Here is a 24,069-nt window from a genome sequence, read left to right on the forward strand (position 1 = left end):
GTATAGCGGGAGCGCAGTCTTCGTTCCATGTCAGCAATAGTAGCACTCAAGACAGGCCCCAGTAACAATTCCGAAGCAGTATAGCGAGAGCGCAGTCTTCGTTCCATGTCAGTAGCCTTAGTATAGCCAAGGCCCAAGTAATAATAATAATAATAATCTTTATTTGTATAGCGCCAACTTATTCCGCAGCGCTTTCAGGCATGGATAAATGCAAAACAATACAACAATTACAATATAAGGTACATTGGGTTAGACACAAATGGGTTGGGGGTGGTACAGGAGGTGCAGGGGGTGGGGAACACAGGCAATAGGAAATATTATGTACAGATCATTTATCAGAAGGCAAACAGGGTGGAGCACCATAGTGAGGGGCAGGGGACTAGGTCAGGAGATTTGGTATGCTTCCCTGAAGAGGTGCGTTTTTAAGGCACGTCTGAAATTTCGTGCATCGGGAATTGTCCGGATGCCTTGGGGTAGAGCATTCCAGAGGATGGGTGCTGCTCTAGTGAAGTCCTGTAGGCGAGCATGAGAGGTTCGTATTACAGGGGTGTTTAGTCTGAGGGTGTTAGCCGATCGGAGTGAGCGGGCTGGGTGGTGTACTGACAGTAGGGAGGCGATGTATGGTGGTGCAGCGCCATGCAGAGCTTTGTGAGTGAGGTAGAGGAGTTTAAATTTAGTTCTGCAGTGGATGGGCAGCCAATGCAGCGACTGGCATAATGCAGAGGCGTCTGAATAACGACTGGATAGAAAAATGAGTCTAGCTGCTGCATTTAGTATGGATTGGAGCGGAGCGAGTCTAGTGCGGGGGAGGCCAATGAGTAGCGAGTTGCAGTAGTCAAGCCGGGAGTGGATGAGCGCAACCACGAGCGTCTTTAGCGTGTCCGTGGTTAGGAACGGACGTATTTTAGCAATATTTCTGAGGTGCATGTGGCATGTTTGGGCCAGAGATTGGATATGGGGGGCAAAGGAGAGGTCAGAGTCCAGTGTGACGCCAAGGCATCGGGCATGCCGTCGGGGGGTTATGATGGTGCCAGACACTGGAATGGAGATGTTGAGGGGAGGTCGGTTAGAAGGTGGAAAGACAAGGAGGTCAGTTTTAGAGAGGTTTAGTTTGAGAAAAAGGGAGGACATAGTGTTAGAGACAGCGGACAGACAGTCGGTGATATTTTGGAGGAATGGTCCAGAGATTTCACGAGAGGAGGTGTATAGTTGGGTGTCGTCAGCATAGAGATGGTATTGGAGGCCGAATCTGTGGATGGTTTGTCCAATTGGGGCAGTATAGATAGAGAAAAGAAGGGGACCAAGGACCGAGCCCTGGGGTACCCCGACAGCCAGAGGAAGTGGAGCAGAGATAGAACCAGCAAAGGAAACACTGAAAGAGCGGTCAGAGAGGTAGGAGGAGAACCAGGAGAGAGCAGTATCCTTTAGCCCAATAGAGCGGAGCATAGTGAGAAGGAGATTATGGTCGACAGTGTCAAATGCAGCAGACAGGTCAAGGAGGATTAGTAGAGAGTAATATCCTCTCGACTTTGCAGTCATCAGGTCATTTGTTACTTTTGTAAGGGTAGTTTCGGTCGAGTGTAGAGAGCGGAAACCAGACTGGAGGGGGTCGAGGAGTGAGTTGTCAGAGAGAAAGCGAGTAAGCCGGGAGTAGACCAGGCGTTCCAGTAATTTGGAGATAAAGGGGAGGTTTGAGACGGGTCGGTAGTTAGCAGCATTAGTCGGGTCCAGGGTTGGTTTTTTAAGCAGAGGGGATATAATGGAGTGTTTGAATGAGGAGGGAAAAGTGCCAGAGGTTAGGGAGAGGTTGCAGATTGTGGTAAGGTGAGTAATGAGAGCTGGGGAAAGGGAGCGGAGGAGGTGAGAGGGGAGAGGGTCGCTGGCGCAGGTGGTAGGGCGGGCAGTGGAAAGGAGCCTGGAGACTTCTTCCTCTGTCGTTGGTTCTAACGTAGATAGTGAGTAGGTGCTGGGTGCAGTGCTGATGAAGCTGGGATCAGGGCTAACCACGCAGCTTTCAGAGATTTCTTTTCGAATGTGGTCAATTTTTTCTTTGAAATAGGCAGCTAGCTCTCCAGCAGTCAGGTCTGTCGCAGGGGCCTGTTCCTTGGGGCTGAGGAGGGAGTGAAAGGTCTCAAAGAGTTGTTTGGGGTTGTGGGATAGTGAGGAGACAAGGGAGGTGAAATAAACTTGTTTGGCATGGTGAAGGGCTAGGTTATACATTTTAAGCATGAATTTGAAGTGGAGGAAGTCTGCTGGCAGCTTTGACTTTCTCCACAGCCGCTCGGCGCACCTAGAGCACCGCCGGATGAAGCGCGTTTGGGACTTGAGCCAGGGTTGCCGTGGTCTGCGTTTGACAGCTCGCATCACGGGCGGTGCCACTTCATCCAAGGCACGGCTGAGGGTGGTGTGGTAGTATTCGGCTGCCAGGTTAGGGCAGGGGAGGCGAGAGATGGGCGATAGGGAGGACTGAATAGCTTCGGCAAACTGTTTAGTGCGGACAGACTGGAGGTTCCTAGAGGTGCGATAGATAGGAGGGTCAGGGGAGATGCTAGGGTGCCTGATTGAGAAAGAGAGAAGGTTGTGATCTGAGAGTGGAAGTGGGGAGTTAGTAAAGTGAGAAGTGGAGCAGAGACGGAGGTTACATTTATGTAGCTAAAGTGTAGGCCAACCCCACACACCTTTCTGTACCATGAGTGCAGGCGAAGAACATACAAATTGCTATGATTACACTGTAGGTGAGGGCCCCAAAAATTTGGTGTACCAACAGTACTAATGTACCTCAGTAAAAATTGGCCATGCCCAACCAAGATGGCAGGTGAATCGCTTTGGTTAATGTGGCTTAAGTGGTAACTAGGCCTGGAGGCAGCCCAGTGTAACGAAAAATTGGTTCAAGTTAAAGTTCCAACGCTTTTAAGCGCATTGAAACTTATAAAAATTGTTCAGAAAAATTATTTGAGTGAGCCTTGTGGCCCTAAGAAAAATTGCCCGTTCAGCGTGATTACGTGAGGTTTCAGGAGGAGGAGCAGGAGGAGGAGGAGGAATATTAGACACAGATTGATGAAGCAGAAATGTCCCCGTTTTGGATGGTGAGAGAGAACGTAGCTTCCATCCGCGGGTGCAGCCTACGTATTGCTTACGTATTGCTGCTGTCCGCTGGTGGAGATGGGGAAATCCAGCCTTTGTTCATCTTGATGAGTGTTAGCCTGTCGGCACTGTCGGTTGACAAGCGGCTACGCTTATCTGTGATGATTCCCCCAGCCGCACTAAACACCCTCTCCGACAAGACGCTAGCCGCAGGACAAGCAAGCACCTCCAGGGCATACAGCGCTAGTTCAGGCCACGTGTCCAGCTTCGACACCCAGTAGTTGTAGGGGGCAGAGGCGTCACCAAGGATGGTCGTGCGATCCGCTACGTACTCCCTCACCATCCTTTTACAGTGCTCCCGCCGACTCAGCCGTGACTGGGGAGCGGTGACACAGTCTTGGTGGGGAGCCATAAAGCTGGCCAGGCCCTTAAAGACTGTTGCACTGCCTGGGATGTGCATGCTGCTCGATCTACGCACATCCCCTGCTACCTGGCCCTCGGTACTGCGCCTTCTGCCACTAGCGCTGTCGGCTGGGAATTTTACCATCAGCTTGTCCGCAAGGGTCCTGTGGTATAGCAACACTCTCGAACCCCTTTCCTCTTCGGGAATCAGAGTGGGCAGGTTCTCCTTATACCGTGGATCGAGCAGTGTGTACACCCAGTAATCCGTCGTGGCCAGAATGCGTGCAACGCGAGGGTCACGAGAAAGGCATCCTAACATGAAGTCAGCCATGTGTGCCAGGGTACCTGTACGCAACACATGGCTGTCGTCACTAGGAAGATCACTTTCAGGATCCTCCTCCTCCTCCTCCTCCTCAGGCCATACACGCTGAAAGGATGACAGGCAATCAGCAGCGGCCCAAGCTGTCTCTTCCCCCTCCTCCTCATCCTCCTCATGCTCCTCCTCCTCCTGTACGCGCTGAGAAATAGACAGGAGGGTGCCCTGACTATCCAGCGGCATACTGTCTTCCCCCGCCCCCGTTTCCGAGCGCAAAGCAGCTGCCTTTATGGTTTGCAGGGAATTTCTCAAGATGCATAGCAGAGGAATGGTGACGCTAATGATTGTAGCATCGACGCTCACCACCTGGGTAGACTCCTCAAAATTACCAAGGACATGGCAGATGTCTGCCAACCAGGCCCACTCTTCTGAAAGGAATTGAGGAGGCTGACTCCCACTGCGCCGCCCATGTTGGAGTTGGTATTCGACTATAGCTCTACGCTGTTCATAGAGCCTGGCCAACATGTGGAGCGTAGAGTTCCACCGTGTGGGCACGTCGCACAGCAGTCGGTGCACTGGCAGCTTAAAGTGATGTTGCAGGGTGCGCAGGGTGGCAGCGTCCGTGTGGGACTTGCGAAAATGTGCACAGAGCCGGCGCGCCTTTACGAGCAGGTCTGACAAGCGTGGGTAGCTTTTCAGAAAGCGCTGAACCACCAAATTAAAGACGTGGGCCAGGCATGGCACGTGCGTGAGGCTGCCGAGCTGCAGAGCCGCCACCAGGTTACGGCCGTTGTCACACACGACCATGCCCGGTTGGAGGCTCAGTGGCGCAAGCCAGCGGTCGGTCTGCTGTGTCAGACCCTGCAGCAGTTCGTGGGCCGTGTGCCTCTTATCGCCTAAGCTGAGTAGTTTCAGCACGGCCTGCTGACGCTTGCCCACCGCTGTGCTGCCACACCGCGCGACACCGACTGCTGGCGACATGCTGCTGCTAACACATCTTGATTGCGAGACAGAGGAGGAGGAGGAGGAGGAGGAGGGTGCTTTAGTGGAGGAAGCATACACCTCCGCAGATACCACCACCGAGCTGGGGCCCGCAATTCTGGGGGTGGGTAGGACGTGAGCGACCCGGGCTCTGACTCTGTCCCAGCCTCCACTAAATTCACCCAATGTGCCGTCAGGGAGATGTAGTGGCCCTGCCCGCCTGTGCTTGTCCACGTGTCCGTAGTTAAGTGGACCGTGGCAGTAACCACGTTGGTGAGGGCGCGTACAATGTTGCGGGAGACGTGGTCGTGCAGGGCTGGGACGGCACATCGGGAAAAGTAGTGGCGACTGGGAACTGAGTAGCGCGGGGCCGCCGCCTCCATGATACTTTTGAAGGACTCCGTTTCCACAACCCTATACGGCAGCATCTCAAGGCTGATGAATTTTGCTATGCGGACGGTTAACGTTTGAGCGTGCGGGTGCGTGGCGGCGTACTTGCGCTTGCGCTCCAACAGTTGCGCAAGCGACGGCTGGACGGTGCGCTGAACTACACTGCTGGATGGGGCCGAGGACAGCGGAGGTGAGGGTGTGGGTGCAGGCCAGGAGACGGTAGTGCCTGTGTCCTGAGAGGGGGGTTGCATCTCAGTGGCAGGTTGGGGCACAGGGGGAGAGGCAGGGGTGCAAACCGGAGGCGCTGAACGGCCTTCGTCCCACCTTGCGGGGTGCTTGGCCATCATATGTCTGCGCATGGTGGTGGTGGTGAGGCTGTTGGTGTTGGCTCCCCGGCTGAGCTTTGCGCGACAAAGGTTGCACACCACTGTTCGTCGGTCGTCAGGCGTCTCTGTGAAAAACTGCCAGACCTTAGAGCACCTCGGCCTCTGCAGGGTGGCATGGCGCGAGGGGGCCCTTTGGGAAACAGTTGGTGGATTATTCGGTCTGGCCCTGCCTCTACCCCTGGCCACCGCACTGCCTCTTGCAACCTGCCCTGCTGATGCCCTTGACTCCCCCTCTGAAGACCTGTCCTCCTGAGTAAGCGTTGCACACCAGGTGGGGTCAGTCACCTCATCGTCCTGCTGCTCTTCCTCCGAATCCTCTGTGCGCTCCTCCCTCGGACTTACTGCCCTTACTACTACCTCACTGCAAGACAACTGTGTCTGATCGTCATCGTCCTCCTCACCCACAGAAAGTTGTTGAGACAGCTGGCGGAAGTCCCCAGCCTCTTCCCCCGGACCCCGGGAACTTTCGAATGGTTGGGCATCAGTGACGATAAACTCCTCTGGTGGGAGAGGAACCGCTGCTGCCCAATCTAAGCAGGGGCCCGAGAACAGTTCCTGGGAGTGCTCCCGCTCCTGAGCAGGTGTTATTGTAGTGGAGTGAGGAGGCTGGGAGGAAGGAGGAGCAGCAGACAGAGGATTCGGATTGGCAGCAGTGGACGGCGCAGAACTGCGGGTAGACGATAGGTTGCTCGAAGCACTTTCTGCCATCCAGGACAGGACCTGCTCACACTGCTCATTTTCTAATAACCGTCTCCCGCGTGGACCCATTAATTGGGCGATGAATGTGGGGACGCCAGAAACGTGCCTCTCTCCTAATCGCGCAGCAGTCGGCTGCGACACACCTGGATCAGGAGCTTGGCCTGTGCCCACACCCTGACTTGGCCCTCCGCGTCCTCGGCCGCGTCCACGTCCTCTAGGCCTACCCCTACCCCTCAGCATGCTGTATTACCAGTGATTTGATTTCACAGGCAGGAAATAAATTGGCGCAAGACTGCAGGCCAAATATAATTTTTTACCTTTTTTGAAAACGAAAGGCCCCACTGCCTCTAGTGAATGAATAATCTAAGTTTAATAACTGTGCTGTTTTCCTGCTAATGTGTCACAGAACGTGAGGGTAGCAGAGTTATTAACTGTGGCAGAGCAGGTATTTTTTTTCCCAATTAAGGAAAGCAAATGGCGAAGCCAGGAGTAAAACGTAGCTGGGTGCGTATGATTTTTAAAGGTGTCACACACAGCCGACACGTGTCCACCGCCCTTAGGACGGACAGAGGCCGGACAAATAGAATTATTTTCCGTTTTTTGGCACCAAAAGGCAGCACTGCGTATATTCTATGAACATGAGAAGTTTAATAACTGTGCTGTGTCCCTGCTAATGTGTCACAGAACGTGAGGGTAGCAGAGTTATTAACTGTGGCAGAGCAGGTATTTTTTTTCCCAATTAAGGAAAGCAAATGGCGAAGCCAGGAGTAAAACGTAGCTGGGTGCGTATGATTTTTAAAGGTGTCACACGCAGCCGACACGTGTCCACCGCCCTTAGGACGGACAGAGGCCGGACAAATAGAATTATTTTCCGTTTTTTGGCACCAAAAGGCAGCACTGCGTATATTCTATGAACATGAGAAGTTTAATAACTGTGCTGTGTCCCTGCTAATGTGTCACAGAACGTGAGGGTAGCAGAGTTATTAACTGTGGCAGAGCAGGTATTTTTTTTCCCAATTAAGGAAAGCAAATGGCGAAGCCAGGAGTAAAACGTAGCTGGGTGCGTATGATTTTTAAAGGTGTCACACGCAGCCGACACGTGTCCACCGCCCTTAGGACGGACAGAGGCAGGACAAATAGAATTATTTTCACTTGTTTTACAAGCAAAAGGCAGCACTGCGTATATTCAATGAATAATAACTGTGTTGTGGCCCTGCCTATACAATTCTTTCCCTGCAGTATCAATGGAGGGTGCAATGCTCTGCAGAAGCGATTTTGAGAAGCAAAAAAAAATGCAGCACAGCTAACAGCAGCCTGGACAGTACTGCACACGGATAAATATGGCCCTAGAAAGGACCGTTGAGGTTCTTGAAGGCTACACTCACTCCTAACACTCTCCCTGCCTATGCAGCACTTCTGTCCCTAATGCCAGGTGCAACGGTCTGCAGAGGCGATTTTGAGAAAAAAAAAATTGCCACTGCTAACAGCAGCCAACACACAGCTATCAGTGGCCCTAATAAGGACCTTTGGGGGGTCTTGAAGCCTACACTAACTACCAATTCTTTCCCTACAGCAGCTCCGGTACAAACAGCACTGTCCCTCATCTAACTCACACCGCATCTGAGGCGAACCGCGGGAGGGGCCGACTTTTATGTTCGGGTGACACCTGATCTTCCCAGCCACTCACAGCAGGGGGGTGATATAGGGCTTGAACGTCACAGGGGGAAGTTGTAATGCCTTCCCTGTCTTTCAATTGGCCAGAAAAGCGCGCTAACGTCTCAGGGAAGGAAGTGAAAATAACCAGAACACCGCATGGTGTTCGTTACGAATAACGAACATCCCGAACACCCTAATATTCGCACGAATATCAAGCTCGGAAGAACACGTTCGCTCATCTCTAATTATTATCTCATTTAAGGCCTTATTAACATGCGCATTTTATGATGGCTATTTTGCCGCGATAAAACGTTGGCCTAAAAGCGCGACCATGTGAAGCATTGCATTCCACAGTATTCGCTCAGATTGCCGATTTTTAGCTGCATCAAAACAACGCAGCCGCAATAGTAGAGCATCACATCCAAATATGCCGGCCACTGTTTTTTTTGCGGCTGGAAAAGATAACTCTTGCCCCATCTTTTGGATTCTATCAGCTGGTGGCTCCCATAGGCTTCTATGGGAGCTGCCCGCAAAGGAAGAGGGAGAAAGTTTAGCTGCGGCTAGATGTGTTCTCTCTCACTGCTTTCAAAAAAAGTAATAAAAGTTTTGCAATATATTATATGTACCCAAAATTGTATAAATAAAAACTACAGTTCGCCACCCAAAAATCAAGCCCTCATATAGCCATGTTGATGGAAAAATAAAAAAAGCTATGGCTATAGGAAAGGGGAGATGAAAATTGCAAAGAAAATCATTGCATTCTCATAGCCAAAATAGACCATGACGTTAAGGAGTTAACCCTTTCCAATCCACTGTCTGACGTCTAAATACATTCTGATTGAAGGCTGTACAGCTCTGATGTCAGAAGGCGTCTGGCAGGGTATTCTTACTGTAGATTACTGGCCGCTCTGTTGTCAGGAGCCTTTCCAGCATGTCCTATGCCGCAGTATTGGCTCTAGCCAGCAGATGGCACTATTGTATAATGGCAGAAAGAGAAAACCTGCTAGGAAACCCTGAATCCAAAATTGGATTGCAAAGGGTTAAAGGGGTTTTTCAGGCAAAAACTATTGATGACCTAAGCTTAGGATAGGCCATTATTAGTTAATGGTGGATGTGATAATACCAAATGTATGGGATTTTTAAAAATAGTTTTTACTCTGAAAGTGCCTTTCACACACAGTTTAGGGCAGGAAGGGATTAGCTACTATAAATCAGACTTTGGATAGAGTACATGTCTTTGCCAATACAAAGATACAAGATAATTGCGAGATTATATTTTTGGCACAGTCTGTTACTATGGTTGTAAAAAGTAAAACCCAGTGACTTGCAAGTCTTCTCAGACACACAGAGATTTTTATGGCCAAGTTGTGCATTTTAAACCAAATTATCCTATATTGGCTATGCTGTCTAATTCCAAATGTGCAGGTGATTTTGATTCTGGAAGCACCAATAGGAAAACCTAGGCAGTTAGGAATGTTCCTCAATAAAGCACAGAATATAAATATAACAGAGATTTGTGTTGATTATGCAAACTAATTATAATTTATATATTTTTCACTCACAGGCACTTAAAATGGCTCATACTGGAATTTCACTTTCTGAATTAGAAGCCTCTGTTGCATCTCCATTTACTTCCAAAATTCCAAATATCGAATGTGTTCCTTTGCTCATGAAGTAAGTTTGGTATCAATCTATAAGATACATCATAATGAAATGTTATACTCATTAATTTTTTTATTTAAAACAAAAAGCCTACATTTTTCTGCACAACTTCTACACTCATTTTCCCCAAAGGTTTAGATTATCATGGAAAAGGGAACAGTTATTAAAGAGGACATTAAAAAAATTAATTACATAAAAAAATGTAATCATCCATAAGGCATATTGTAAACATACCTCGTATTGTGTATAGGATTGTTTTTCAAATCTCCTCTGTCTTTTTTGTTTTAGAATGGTTGTTTGAGCCTAAACATTAATATATTCTTTACATATGGGTCAGTGTAGGATCAATGCGGAGCACCACCGATTTTGTCCATGGATTACGTTTGACATTGCAGTATTTCATATTGCTGTATTTGATAGATTTGATTTGATATTGATATTGCAGATAAGCCAAACTCAAAGTAATGAATATTCACAACATTCATGCTCTTTAGAGATGAGCGAACGTACTCAGTTCGGGTGTTTTCGGACTCGAGCACCGCTTTTTCCGAGTAACTGACTACTCGGACGAAAAGATTCGGGGGGTGCCGGGGGGAGCGGCAGCTAGCAGTGGGGAACAGGGGGAACTCTCTCTCAGCCCCCCCCCCCCCCCCCACTCCCCTCTGCAACCCCCCGCGCACCCCCGGCACCCCCCGAATCTTTTCTTCCAAGTAGTCAGTTACTCGGAAAAAGCGGTGCTCGAGTCCAAAAACACCCGAACCGAGTATGTTCGCTCATCTCTAATGCTCTTTTATATTTTCAATATGTTTTTTTTATAGTTTTTCATGATATTTCTTGACTACAAAATATTTTTCTAACTCAAACATTAAAGTTTTACTTATAAAAACTCCAGTGAATGTTTTCCTATTACACATAACAAACATTTTGTGTTTTTATGCAGGGAAGGTCGGAATACTCTTGCTACATCATTTGCTGTCTTCAAATTCTTAACCATGTTTCAGTTCATTGGAATAGTTTGCATATTATTTCTTTTTTGGGTATGACTTCTACTCTTTCACCTTTGCTAACATGAATGTCATGTAAAGCTATCTTGCTATTTTTCTCCACAACTAAAAACAATAGCATTTTTCGTAGTCTTATAATATACATTGCTGATCAAAAGCTTTTTGACACCATGGGCATTCTGACTTTTGGGATGAATACTAATAATTGAAATGCAAGGACATTGTATCAGTAAAGATAACATTACTGTATGTTAGTAATGTTAAATCCTGAATGTAGCTTCTAAAAGAAAGCCTACAGTTGACAACAGTGACCAATGCACACTGCACTCGGCGCCGTGTTGCTGTCTGTGTTCTTGCAAATATTTCTGCTGCCTTTATAGTGTTTCTTGGAACTTTAGCAGCTTGAAATCAACTATACAAAGGTGCAAGACAAGTATTTGATAGCAAGGAATCAAGGTTATTATCACTATTATTTACATCCCATGGTCGTTAGGAACCAACAGGGAGATAAGGATTTGCAGTTGGTGAATCATGGAAGATGGCTCCCTATATGCAAGCAAATGTGGACAGAGAGACAAGGACTGTAATCACTCCATGCTACAACAGAGATGATGTTTCCATTCGTAACATCTCCTCAGAACTGAGGATCACTAGCTTAAGGTCTATTTTACATAGGCGATGCGCATATAGGCAGCCAAAAAAAACGCATGAGTGGCAAAAAAAAGCTGCAATTGAGTCGCGGCAATAATTTGCGTTTTTCTCACCCATTTACACGGTCGGGTGCAGTGTATATATGCCGCAGCCTGGAATTCTTATGGTCATGAGAAATGCTCAGCAAAAGATAGAAATAAGAAATTCCAGAATTAATAAATATTGTAAGGAGAGGGCTAATGACTATGTTCCCCTATGAAAGGCAGAAAAGAGAAGTGCAAGTAGCTCAAATCAATATGCATCACATTGGTGAATCTATTACTGGGAAACTACCAAAATCAGGATTTTGAAGATAAACTCTAAAGGACTTTTCACACAGGAGAACAGGATGGCGGAATATGCCATCCTGCAGAAGGTTCAGCAACAAAATCTATACTGCTAACATGCGGATTTTGGTGCAAAATTGAAAATAGCAGAATACTCTCTTACTTCCAACAGATAATTTATAAATCCTGTTAATTGGCTTGTAGGAATGGAAAAGCATCTATATATATAAAAAAGAAACTGTAACCCCTTCCCTCCCCATGACGTAAGGGTACGTCATGGGAGCAGGGTACTTCCCACAAAATGACGTACCCTTACGTCATAGGAATAGCGCGAGATCGTGACTGATCTCGCGCTATCCCGCAGCGGTAACCGTCATAGATGGGAAGGGTTCACAGAGGTAGCATGCTCCCTCTGTGAAGTTGCCGGGCTCTCGTGATATAATAGCAGAGAGCCGAGCCTGTTGCCATGGCCTGGGATCACTGTATAAGCGATAAGACATGGCAGGACAGAAGGGCATAAAACAAGCCCTTATATGGCCGCATCGACACAAAAGTAAAAAAAGTTATGGCTTTTGAAAAATGGAGATGAAAATCTGCCAAAAATAGTTGCGTCCTTAAGTCCAAAATAGGCCATGTCCTTAAGGAGTTAAAGAAGTTTTAAGATCTTTGGTTCACATGGATTGACAACTCTGGATTAGCCTTTACTGTGTTAGTTCAAAACTGAATATTGTCACTCCTCTGGTAAAACTAGAAGTAAAAATAGCTAAAATATGTCTATGTATGTATTTTATTTGAATGGGTGTATTTATTAAAATTTCAATAAAAATATTTGATTAAAAAAAGGAAAATAGCATAATCCAGCAATTCTGCATCAAAATCCAAAGTTAGCACTGCGGATTTTGATGTGGAATTCAGAGACAGCATATTGTACAACATTGTTTAATTTGAACATTTAATCCAAATTATGTTTAAATCATGAATTGTAAGTGTGTTTTCTCAGAAACAAACACTTCTCGGGAACTACCAGTACCTCATGCAAGACTTGGCTATCAACATCACAGTTACCCTGACTAGTGAGTATATTTTTACTTTTTATATGACTATTTCCACTCATATAGCTGACATTTGGACACTAGTAACACATTTTTGTCTTTCTAGGAGTTTGAATAACTATTCGTTTCTTTATTTTCCTAGTGAGTTTAAACTATCCAGCCCGAAAGTTGGCTCCTTACAGACCATCAGGACAACTTATCTCTCCTCCTTTATTACTCTCTATCTTCATGCACCTCGCTTTTGCTTTAATTGTCCAATCCACAGCTTTCTGTCTGCTTCAACAACAGCCATGGTTCAATGAAAGTGATGTCTTCAGGTAAATGTGGTAATTGAAGTCACCACAGGTGTCACTGCAATGTATGATGATTAGTTCATAAACGTATACATTTTATGCAGTATAATTTTGTTGCAATTGGACATATGAAAAATGATAATTAATTATCATACCATGATAACGTTATGTTAATTGCACATTTGCTAATTTTGTACAAAGAAAGGGCATTTACACCTTCGTCATGAAAACAATTGGGGTAATTTCTGGTTTGTTATTTTTCTGTTAGATTTAGTCAGCTTAAAAATAGAATAAATGCCAACTTTAACATAGTTTAACACACTGTGTGATAGATTTTTCAAAACCATCTAGTGAGGAAGAAAAAATTTCTAAAACACATAATATACATGAGCGTATATCAGTCGCTGTTTTCACGGCCAGCCAATATATGCTATGATCTGATGCATTGGATTCCAATTCATCAGATCACATGGCTGTATTTCCGCGGTGTAAAAGTGCCCAGCCGGGCCAATAAAGTGATAAGCACTTTCACACCGGCCCGTAAGGATAGTCCTGAAACTATCTTTTGGGCCAGAATATGTCTGCCGCTGCATGGGGTCCTATGGTAGCCAATGACAGCGGCCAAAGAAGGGAGGTGGGAGGGAGTTTAGCAGCGTGACTGCTAAACTCCCTCCCCCTTCTCTCCTCCCCTGCGGCTGATTGTAATGGGAAGGGACGGGACAGAGGCAGAGCTAAGTGCCACGCCATCCCGCCTCCTCCCATTGCTGGCTGCGGACATTGGGCCAGGATGGGGGGGAGCTAAGCTCCCTCCCCACCCCTTGTCCTCAGCCAGCAATGGGAGAAGGTGGGACAGGGCAACGCTTCGCTCCGCCCCGCTCCCTCCCAAGGGGGAGGAGAGAGGAGGCAACCCAGCGAGGGGTTGGGAAGGGGCAACGGGATGGGGGCCTTGCCGTATATGCGCCGGGGCCCATGCCATCTGAATGGGTGCACAAACGTTAGATTTGCAGAACCCAGCCTGTGATTAGTCACATGCCCAGCTGTGCACACAGCTGCATTGTTCTCATCCAGGCTGTCAATACTTTGCAATGTTATTTGCAGGCTCCCCACAGTGGTAACAGCCTGCAACTTACTGAGAGATAAATGTGTTTGCTTTATCTCCAGTATCTAAACTTGATGAATTTTAAATTCACCTTAAAATCATTGTTGAAACGAAAAGTGCACAATGTCCGTGTTTGCATGTAAAGATTATCTCTCATTTTCGATCGGTTGATCGAATTTTGAGCGATAATCGTTACATGTAAATGGGCCTTTACTCAGTTGCATCTGCTTGTAGATCTGCAAGGTCAGAGCTGAAAAGCCATTCCCTGTAAACATGCTCCCGCCAACTTCCTTTTCTGAAAGCTCCAATCAACATGCCCCTGTCTCTCTTCCTTTTTCACACTAACAAATCAGTACAAACTGTAATTTCTTGAATAAAAGGGGAATAGCTATGGGGGAAGGGGGATGCAGAATTGTCAGTTGCACTCAGATCTTGGCGCAAAAAGCCCCTCTGCCATATGAAAGGATTATAAAAAGGCACATGGTAGGTAGGGGAGCTCTGATACAGATTTTGTATTGGAGCCCAGGAGCTTCAAGTTATTCCCTATTCAACAGTTATACTACTAAGAAATATGCATTGTGGTTATAGAAAATAGATAATAGTTTAGGAAATAAAAATTAGAAGGGGAAGCTGTGGAAATGTGTAATTTTGCAGGAATAAATTTTCTGTTTGTGTGAAGATAAGAGAAAGTTCGTTTTATGAAAAAAAGTTATAAAATACAGCAAATTAGGAAATAACAGAGCAGTTTTGGGGTGCGTGGCTAAGCAAGCAAAGTGAGTTGATGCATGGAAAAGCAGCTCTCAGGCCTTAATATTAAAAAAGCCAGAATGTACCCCTGTGTAGCCCCTGTAGGAGTGCCCCTGGGCCTCCAGCCCTAAGTGGAGAGATTTCCCACCTCTCCTGCTTGTCCGAGACACCGCAGCCTGTTGGGCCTAAAGAAGCAGCAGAAGCTGGGGCCTAGATTTCCCCTGCACCCACGGGACGCACGAGTGCAGCAGCGGATCCGTGATCCCCTCAGCTGGAAGCAGGGACCTGCATACAGCAACAGAAGGAACTCCCACTGGGAGCATCTGGTGGAGTGGCTGGCAAGAAGCAGGTTCGGGGGAGTGGAGCAGTGAGAGGTCCGGCGGGTGCATGGAGGTGGGTGGGGGGGTGGAGTGAGGAGTGCATCTAATTACCTGTTACAGCTGTTGCATGCCCTGGAGGGAGAGCTGACTCAGGGCTGAGGTGAGGTGGCATCTGGAGGAAGCCCATGTCTCTGCTGGAGGAGTCTGTGGAGGCTGGTAACGGGCTGCATAGCCAGATCTAATGAAAGGACTAATTCCCTATATTTTGAGCTGAATAACCTTATACTACGGATGACTGGAAAACAGAGAAGCTCCTCATCTCACAGCTCTACACAGACTAACCCAGACATTTTTCGTTCCCACTAACAACTATGATGGAACAAGAACGAGATCCATCCTCCTCTACATCAGTTCATGACGAGGCACCATCGAACTCACAGGACAATACGGACCCTGCCCAAAAGTTTGACGTGAAAACCTTACATAACAATATCAGACTGCTGTTCAAAAATGAGCATCATCAGACAGTCTCCGAAATCTCAAAACAACTACAGGATTTATCTCAACGTGCTGACGAAGTCGAGACAAAGATGGATGAGGTTATTGCTACCCTAGATGCAGATCAGGCTTGAATCGACAAGAACAAAACTAAAATTGAGTTGATGGAGCTAAATCTGGAGGATCTAGAGAACCATTCTAGGAGAGCCAACTTGAAAATTAGAGGCCTTCGCGAATGCTTTACTGCACTAAAAAGCACAGCAGTAAATTTGATTCAAGCCCTTCTCCCACAGACGGACGTCAACTTATTCCGGATGGATCACATCCATAGAGCCTTGAGCAAACCCTGTAACAAATTTACGCAGAGATATTATTCTCAACTTCCACTATCCGGAGGCTAGGGATATGATTCTGTCTGCAGCCAGGAGCTTTTCACCTCTACCAGGGACAGAGCTGGGGGTTCAACTCTTCACGGATCTGGCCCCGTCCACTTTGGAAAGAAGATGCCAACTTCGCCCCATAATCTTAGCCCTACAGAGAGCACAGATTTGCTACAGATGGGGATTTCCATTTCTGCTATAATTTCAAATTGAAGGTCGAAATCATGCCGTTCGATCATTGTCTGAGGGACAGGAAGCTCTACAACTGTCCAACATTGCATTTGACACCCCACAAGAGCAGGGATCCCAGGACCCCCATCCCCAAAGACCAACAAAATTGTGGGAGACACAAAGAAGAAGAACCCACCCTGCTACATCCAGTGCAAGAGGTGCCATCCAAGGCAAGAAGTGATCATTCCTTCCTGATTGGGATGAATTTACCTGTTATAATTGAGGGGTATAGTACCCTTCCTTATGCATTGAAATTTTTTTTGAATATGTTGTGTTTAATATCACGATTAGAGATGAGCGAGTGTACTCGTCCGAACTTGATACTCGTTCGAGTATTAGGGTACTCGAGATGCTCGTTACTCGAGACGAGCACCACGAGGTGTTCGAGTCACTTTCATTTTCTTCCCAGAAAATTTTGCGCCGTTTTCTGGCCACTAGTAACACAGGGAAGGCATTACAACTTCCTCCTGTGAAGTTCCAGCCCTATCCCACCCCCCTGCAGTGAGTGGCTGGGGAGATCAGGTGCCACCAGAGTATATAAACTGGGCCCGCCCGCGGCTCGCCACAGATGCATGCTGAGAGACATTAGGGAAAGTGCCGTCTTGCTGTAGCTGCTATAGGGAGAGTGTTAGGCTGTTATTCTTCGTCTTCAAGAACCCCAACGGTCCTTCTTAGGGCCACATCTGACCGTGTGCAGTACTGTTGAGGCTGCTTTTAGCAGTTTTGGAAAAAAAAATTTCTTTTTGTATATTGAGCGTGCAGACCATAGCGTCCTCAGTCTGCAGTCATTTTACTCAGTATAGGGGCAGTACTGGTGAGACATGGACAGTGGTACAGGGAAAGAGGTATACTGGCTATATAGGCAGTGGGCTTTTTCAAAAAAATTGGGAAAAAATATAATATTTGGGCTGCCTGTGACCGTCTTCAGTTTACTACGTGTCTGCTGGGGGTAGTAGTCGCTAATTAATACCCAGCCTTGCGCATAATTTTGTTCTGACTGCACTGTGCTTTCAATAACCGCAGTCATCCTCCAACAGGGAAATCCATATACAGGCTATATAGGCAGTGGGCTTTCTCCCCAAAATTGGGAAAAAATACAATATTTGGGCTGCCTGTGACCATCTTCAGTTTACTGCGTGTCTGCTGGGGGTAGTAGTCGCTAATCAATACCCAGCCTTGTGCATAATTTTGTTCTGGCTGCACTGTGCTTTCAATAACCACAGTCATCCTCCAACAGGGAAATCCATATACAGGCTATATAGGCAGTGGTCTTTTTCCCCAAAATTGGGAAAAAATACAATATTTGGGCTGCCTGTGACCGTCTTCAGTTTACTGCGTGTCTGCTGGGGGTAGTAGTCGCTAATTAATACCCAGCCTTGCGCATAATTTTGTTCTGGCTGCACTGTGCTTTCAATAACCGCAGTCATCCTCCAACAGGGAAATCCATATACAGGCTATATAGGCAGTGGGCTTTTTCCCCAAAATTGGGAAAAAATACAATATTTGGGCTGCCTGTGACCGTCTTCAGTTTACTGCGTGTCTGCTGGGGGTAGTAGTCGCTAATTAATACCCAGCCTTGCGCATAATTTTGTTCTGGCTGCACTGTGCTTTCAATAACCGCAGTCATCCTCCAACAGGGAAATCCATATACAGGCTATATAGGCAGTGGGCTTTTTCCCCAAAATTGGGAAAAAATACTATATTTGGGCTGCCTGTGACCGTCTTCAGTTTACTGCGTGTCTGCTGGGGGTAGTAGTCGCTAATTAATACCCAGCTAAGCATTACAGCAGGCTTGCGCATAATTGTTTCCTGGCTCTGCTGTGTCCGTTATATGATCGCCGTCATCCCGCCAGAGGGAAAGAGTATACAATATATACGCTGCATACGGTGTCTGTCTGGTTTTTCACCTCACCATTTTAAAAAATGTAAGCAAAATACTTAAGGCCTACCACTGGCCTTTGGCCACTTGACTGGTTCTGCGCTGTGAATTCCAGTAGCTCAGTCATACGCACCTAGGTCTCACTACAGGCTTGCGCATAATTGTTTCCTGGCTCTGGTGTGCGCTCCGTAAGCGAAATCAGCCTCCAACCACAGGTCAATAAGTGGCACATTTAATTGCAGTGTTCTGTTGCTGCTCTACTCGTAATACACCATGCTGAGGGGCAGGGGTAGGCCTAGAGGACATGGACGCGGGCGAGGACGCGGAGGCCCAAGTCAGGGTGTGGGCACAGGCCGAGCTCCAGGTCCAGGTGTATCGCAGCCGACTGCTGCGGGATTAGGAGAGAGGCGAGTTTCTGGGGTCCCCAGATTCATCTCACAATTAATGGGTGCACGCGGTAGACCTTAATCTCGGGCCCCTGCCCACATTGGGCAGCAATCGTTCCTCTCCCACCGGAGGAGTTTGTCGTAACCGATGCCAAACCTTTGGAAAGTTCCGGGGGTCCGGGGGATGAGGCTGGGGACTTCCGGCAACTGTCTCAAGAGCTTTCAGTGGGTGAGGAGGACGATGACGATAAGACACAGTTGTCTATCACTCAGGTAGTAGTAATTGGAGTAAGTCCGAGGGAGGAGCGCACAGAGGATTCGGAGGAAGAGCAGCTGGACGATGAGGTGACGGACCCCATCTGGTTTGCTACGCCTCGTGGGTGGGACGAAGGCCGTTCACCGCCTCCGGTTTGCACCACTGCCTCTCTCCCTGTGCCCCAACCTGCCACTGAGATCCAACCCCCCTCTCGGGACACAGGCACGACCGTCTCCCGGCCTGCACCCACACCCTCACCTCCGCTGTCCTCGGCCCCATCCAGCAATCTCTCTCAGCCGTCGCTAGCGCAACTGTTTGAGCGCAACCGCAAGTATGCCGCCACGCACCCGCACGCTCATGCGTTACACATGCACATAGCCAAATTGATCAGCCTGGAGATGCTGCCATATAGGCTTGTGGAAACGGAGGCTTTCAAAAACATGATGGCGGTGGCGGTCCCGCGCTACTCGGTTCCCAATCGCCACTACTTATCCCGATGTGCTGTCCCAGCCCTGCACGACCACGTCTCCCGCAACATTGTACGCGCCCTCACCAACACAGTTACTGGCAAGGTCCACTTAACAACGGACATGTGGACAAGCACAGGCGGGCAGGGCCACTATATCTCCCTGACAGCACATTGGGTGAATTTAGTGGAGGCTGGGACCGAGTCAGAGCCTGGGACCGCTCACGTCCTACCCACCCCCAGAATTGCGGGCCCCAGCTCGGTGGTGGTATCTGCGGCGGTGTATGCTTCCTCCACTAAACCACCCTCCTCCTCCTACGCAACCTCTGTCTCGCAATTAAGATGTGTCAGCAGCAGCACGTCGCCAGCAGTCGGTGTCGCGCGGCGTGGCAGCACAGCGGTGGGCAAGCGTCAGCAGGCAGTGCTGAAACTACTCAGCTTAGGAGAGAAGAGGCACACGGCCCACAAACTGCTGCAGGGTCTGACAGAGCAGACCGACCGCTCGCTTTTGCCGCTGAGCCACCAACCTGGTATGGTCGTATGTGACAACGGCTGTAACCTGGTGGCGGCTCTGCAGCTCGGCAGCCTCACGCACGTGCCATGCCTGGCCCACGTCTTTAATTTGATGGTTCAGCGCTTTCTGAAAAGCTACCCACGTTTGTCAGACCTGCTCGGAAAGGTGCGCCAGGTCAGCGCACATTTCCGCAAGTCCAACACGGACGCTGCCACCCTGCGGACCCTGCAACATCGGTTTAATCTGCCAGCGCACCGACTGCTGTGCGACGTGCCCACACGGTGGAACTCTACGCTCCACATGTTGGCCAGGCTCTATGAGCAGCGTAGAGCTATAGTGGAATACCAACTCCAACATGGGCGGCGCAGTGGGAGTCAGCCTCCTCAATTCTTTACAGAAGAGTGGGCCTGGTTGGCAGACATCTGCCAGGTCCTTGGAAACTTTGAGGAGTCTACCCAGATGGTGAGCGGCGATGCTGCAATCATTAGCGTCACCATTTCTCTGCTATGCCTCTTGAGAAGTTCCCTGCAAAGCATAAAGGCAGACGCTTTGCGCTCGGAAACGGAGGCGGGGGAAGACCGTATGTCGCTGGATAGTCAGAGCACCCTGCTGTCTATATCTCAGTGCGTTTTGGAGGAGGAGGAGGAGGGGGAGGAGCATGAGGAGGAGGGGGAAGAGACAGCTTGGCCCACTGCTGAGGGTACCCATGCTGCTTGCCTGTCATCCTTTCAGCGTGTATGGCCTGAGGAGGAGGAGGAGGATCCTGAAAGTGATCTTCCTAGTGAGGACAGCCATGTGTTGCGTACAGGTACCCTGGCACACATGCCTGACTTCATGTTAGGATGCCTTTCTCATGACCCTCGCGTTACACGCATTCTGGCCACTACGGATTACTGGGTGTACACACTGCTCGACCCACAGTATAAGGAGAACCTTTCCACTCTCATACCCGAAGAGGAAAGGGGTTCGAGAGTGATGCTATACCACAGGACCCTGGCGGACAAACTGATGGTAAAATTCACATCCGACAGCGCTAGTGGCAGAAGGCGCTGAGGGTACCCATGCTGCTTGCCTGTCATCATTTCAGGGCCAGGTAGCAGGGGAGGCGCGGACATCAGGCAGCATGTACAGCACAGGCAGGGGAACACTCTCCAAGGCCTTTGCCAGCTTTATGGCTCCCCAGCAAGACTGTGTCACCGCTCCCCAGTCAAGGCTGAGTCGGCAGAAGCGCTGTAAAAGGATGGTGAGGGAGTACATAGCCGATCGCACGACCGTCCTCCGTGATGCCTCTGCTCCGTACAACTACTGGGTGTCGAAGCTGGACACGTGGCCTGAACTCGCGCTGTATGCGGTGGAGGTGCTTGCTTGCCCTGCGGCTAGCGTCTTGTCAGAGAGGGTGTTTAGTGCGGCTGGGGGAATCATCACGGATAAGCGTACCCGCCTGTCAACTGACAGTGTCGACAGTCTTACACTCATAAAGATGAACAAAGCCTGGATTTCACCAGACTTCTCTTCTCCACCAGCGGACAGCAGCGGTACCTAAACAATACGTAGGCTGCACCCGCGGATGGAAGCATCGTTCTCTATCACCATAAAAAACGGGGACCTTTTAGCTTCATCAATCTGTGTATTAGATTCATCCTCCTCCTCCTGCTCCTCCTCCTGAAACCTCACGTAATCATGCCGAACGGGCAATTTTTCTTAGGCCCACAAGGCTCAGTCATATTACTTTTGTAAACAATGTTTTTACGTTTCAATTCTCATTAAAGCGTTGAAACTTGCAGCTGAACCAATTTTTATTTTAACTGGGCTGCCTCCAGGCCTAGTTACAAATTAAGCCACAGTAACCAAAGCGATTAATGGGTTTCACCTGCCCTCTTGGTTGGGCATGGCCAATTTTTCTGAGGTACATTAGTACTGTTGGTACACCAATTTTTTGGGGCCCTCGCCTACAGTGTAATCCTAGTAATTTTTATGGGCTTCGCGTGCACTCATGGTGCAGCAAGGTGTGTGGGGTTGGCCTACACTTTTGCTACATAAATGTAACTGGGGCCTTGTCTATACTGCAACTACTGAAATATGAAAGAGACTGTTATCTCCCTAAACTGCTGCAACGGGAATGTTACTACGGCCTGTCTTGACTGCTACTACTACTTAAATGGAATTAAGACTGTGCTCCCCATATACTGCTGCTTCGGAATTGTTACTGGGGCCTGTCTTGACTGATACTATTACTGAAATGGAACTAATATTGTCCTTCCCCTATACTGCTGCTAGTGATATGTTACTGGGGCCTCTCCAGACTGCTACTACTACTGAAATGGAACTATTACTGTGCTCCCCCTATACTGCTGCTAGTGATATGTTACTGGGGCCTGTCCAGACTGCTACTACAACTGAAATGGAACTAATACTGTGCTCCCCCTATACTGCTGCTAGTGATATGTTAACTGGGCCTGTCTTGACTGCTACTATTACTGAAATGGAACTAATACTGTGCTCCCCCGATACTGCTGCTAGTGATATGTTACTGGGGCCTGTCTTGACTGCTACTACTACTGAAATGGAACTAATACTGTGCTCCCCCTATACTGCTGCTAGTGATATGTTACTGGGGCCTGTCTTGACTGCTACTACAACTGAAATGGAACTAATACTGTGCTCCCCCTATACTGCTGCTAGTGATATGTTAACTGGGCCTGTCTTGACTGCTACTATTACTGAAATGGAACTAATACTGTGCTACCCCTATACTGCTGCTAGTGATATGTTACTGGGGCCTGTCTTGACTGCAACTACGACTGAAATGGAACTAATACTGTGCTCCCCCTATACTGCTGCTAGTGATATGTTACTGGGGCCTGTCCAGACTGCTACTACTACTGAAATGGAACTAATACTGTGCTCCCCCTATACTGCTGCTAGTGATATGTTACTGGGGCCTGTCTTGACTGCTACTACTACTGAAATGGAACTATTACTGTGCTCCCCCTATACTGCTGCTAGTGATATGTTACTGGGGCCTGTCCAGACTGCTACTACAACTGAAATGGAACTAATACTGTGCTCCCCCTATACTGCTGCTAGTGATATGTTACTGGGGCCTGTCCAGACTGCTACTACTACTGAAATGGAACTAATACTGTGCTCCCCCTATACTGCTGCTAGTGATATGTTAACTGGGCCTGTCTTGACTGCTACTATTACTGAAATGGAACTAATACTGTGCTCCCCCTATACTGCTGCTATTGATATGTTAACTGGGCCTGTCTTGACTGCTATTATTACTGAAATGGAACTAATACTGTGCTCCCCCTATACTGCTGCTAGTGATATGTTACTGGGGCCTGTCCAGACTGCTACTACTACTGAAATGGAACTAATACTGTGCTCCCCCTATACTGCTGCTAGTGATATGTTACTGGGGCCTGTCCCTAATGCTACCGCTGAAATGTTACTAATTCTGGGCTCTGCCTATACCGCTGCTAATGCTATGTCACTGGGGTGTGGAAACGGAGGCTTCCCAAAGACATGATGGTGGCGAGGCCATTTCCCACCAACGCGGTTACTGTTAATGTGCATGTAACCACGGACATGTGGAGAGGACACGTACTGCCTCAAAAACATCCCCCTCCTCCTCCAACAATGAAAACATTCTTGGCAAATACCTTTGCATTGGTCCGTCTGGTGGCAGTCCACGAATTTCACCTTTAACAACACAACAAGAGAGCCCCTCTGCCACGGCCCACTTAATCATGGCCACATTCCAAAAACCAACTAAATAAAACCGCGCTACTAGGTCCGCAGTCGCGACTACATTCCCACCAACGCGGTTACTGTTAAGGTACATATTACCAGTCTGACTGGGGCATGCACTGTGGGCTGAAGCCCACCTGTATTGTATCTGACGTTAGCTCTGCTGAGCAGGGCACTGCAATGGGATACATTTATGTACCGCTGATGGGTTCCAGGGAGCCACCCATGTTGTGGGTCCACAGGGACTTCACATTACAAATTTGTACCTGCCAGTGTCTATGTATTAAAAACCCCGGTCAGACTGGGGCATGCAGTGTGGGCCGAAGCCCACCTGCATTTAATCTGACGTTACCTCAGCTGTGCTGGGCACTGCAATGGGATTTGTTTATGTACCGCTGGTGGGTTCCAGGGAGCCACCCATGCTTTGGGTCCACACGGACTTCACATTAGGGAGCTGTACCTGCCTGTGTCTACTTATAAAAAAAACCCAGTCTGACTGGGGCATGCACTGTGGGCTGAAGCCCACCTGTATTGTATCTGACGTTAGCTCTGCTGAGCAGGGCACTGCAATGGGATACATTTATGTACCGCCGATGGGTTCGAGGGAGCCACCCATGTTGTGGGTCCACAGGGAC

The 24,069-nt window shown here is 48.3% G+C and overlaps 1 protein-coding gene across 1 annotated transcript in view; it reads left to right on the forward strand.

Annotated features, from left to right (window-relative positions):
- LOC136627047 (probable cation-transporting ATPase 13A5) overlaps window positions 1-24,069 on the forward strand; it is a 159,600-nt gene that overhangs the window by 115,769 nt on the left and 19,762 nt on the right. The window contains exons 23-26 of the mRNA XM_066601998.1: window positions 9,479-9,588; window positions 10,517-10,613; window positions 12,558-12,630; window positions 12,752-12,926. Coding sequence (XP_066458095.1) covers window positions 9,479-9,588; window positions 10,517-10,613; window positions 12,558-12,630; window positions 12,752-12,926 — 455 coding nt within the window. The remainder of the gene's footprint in view (window positions 1-9,478; window positions 9,589-10,516; window positions 10,614-12,557; window positions 12,631-12,751; window positions 12,927-24,069) is intronic.

The sequence above is a fragment of the Eleutherodactylus coqui genome, chromosome 1 (assembly GCF_035609145.1).
Source record: "Eleutherodactylus coqui strain aEleCoq1 chromosome 1, aEleCoq1.hap1, whole genome shotgun sequence".
Classification (NCBI taxonomy): domain Eukaryota; kingdom Metazoa; phylum Chordata; class Amphibia; order Anura; family Eleutherodactylidae; genus Eleutherodactylus; species Eleutherodactylus coqui.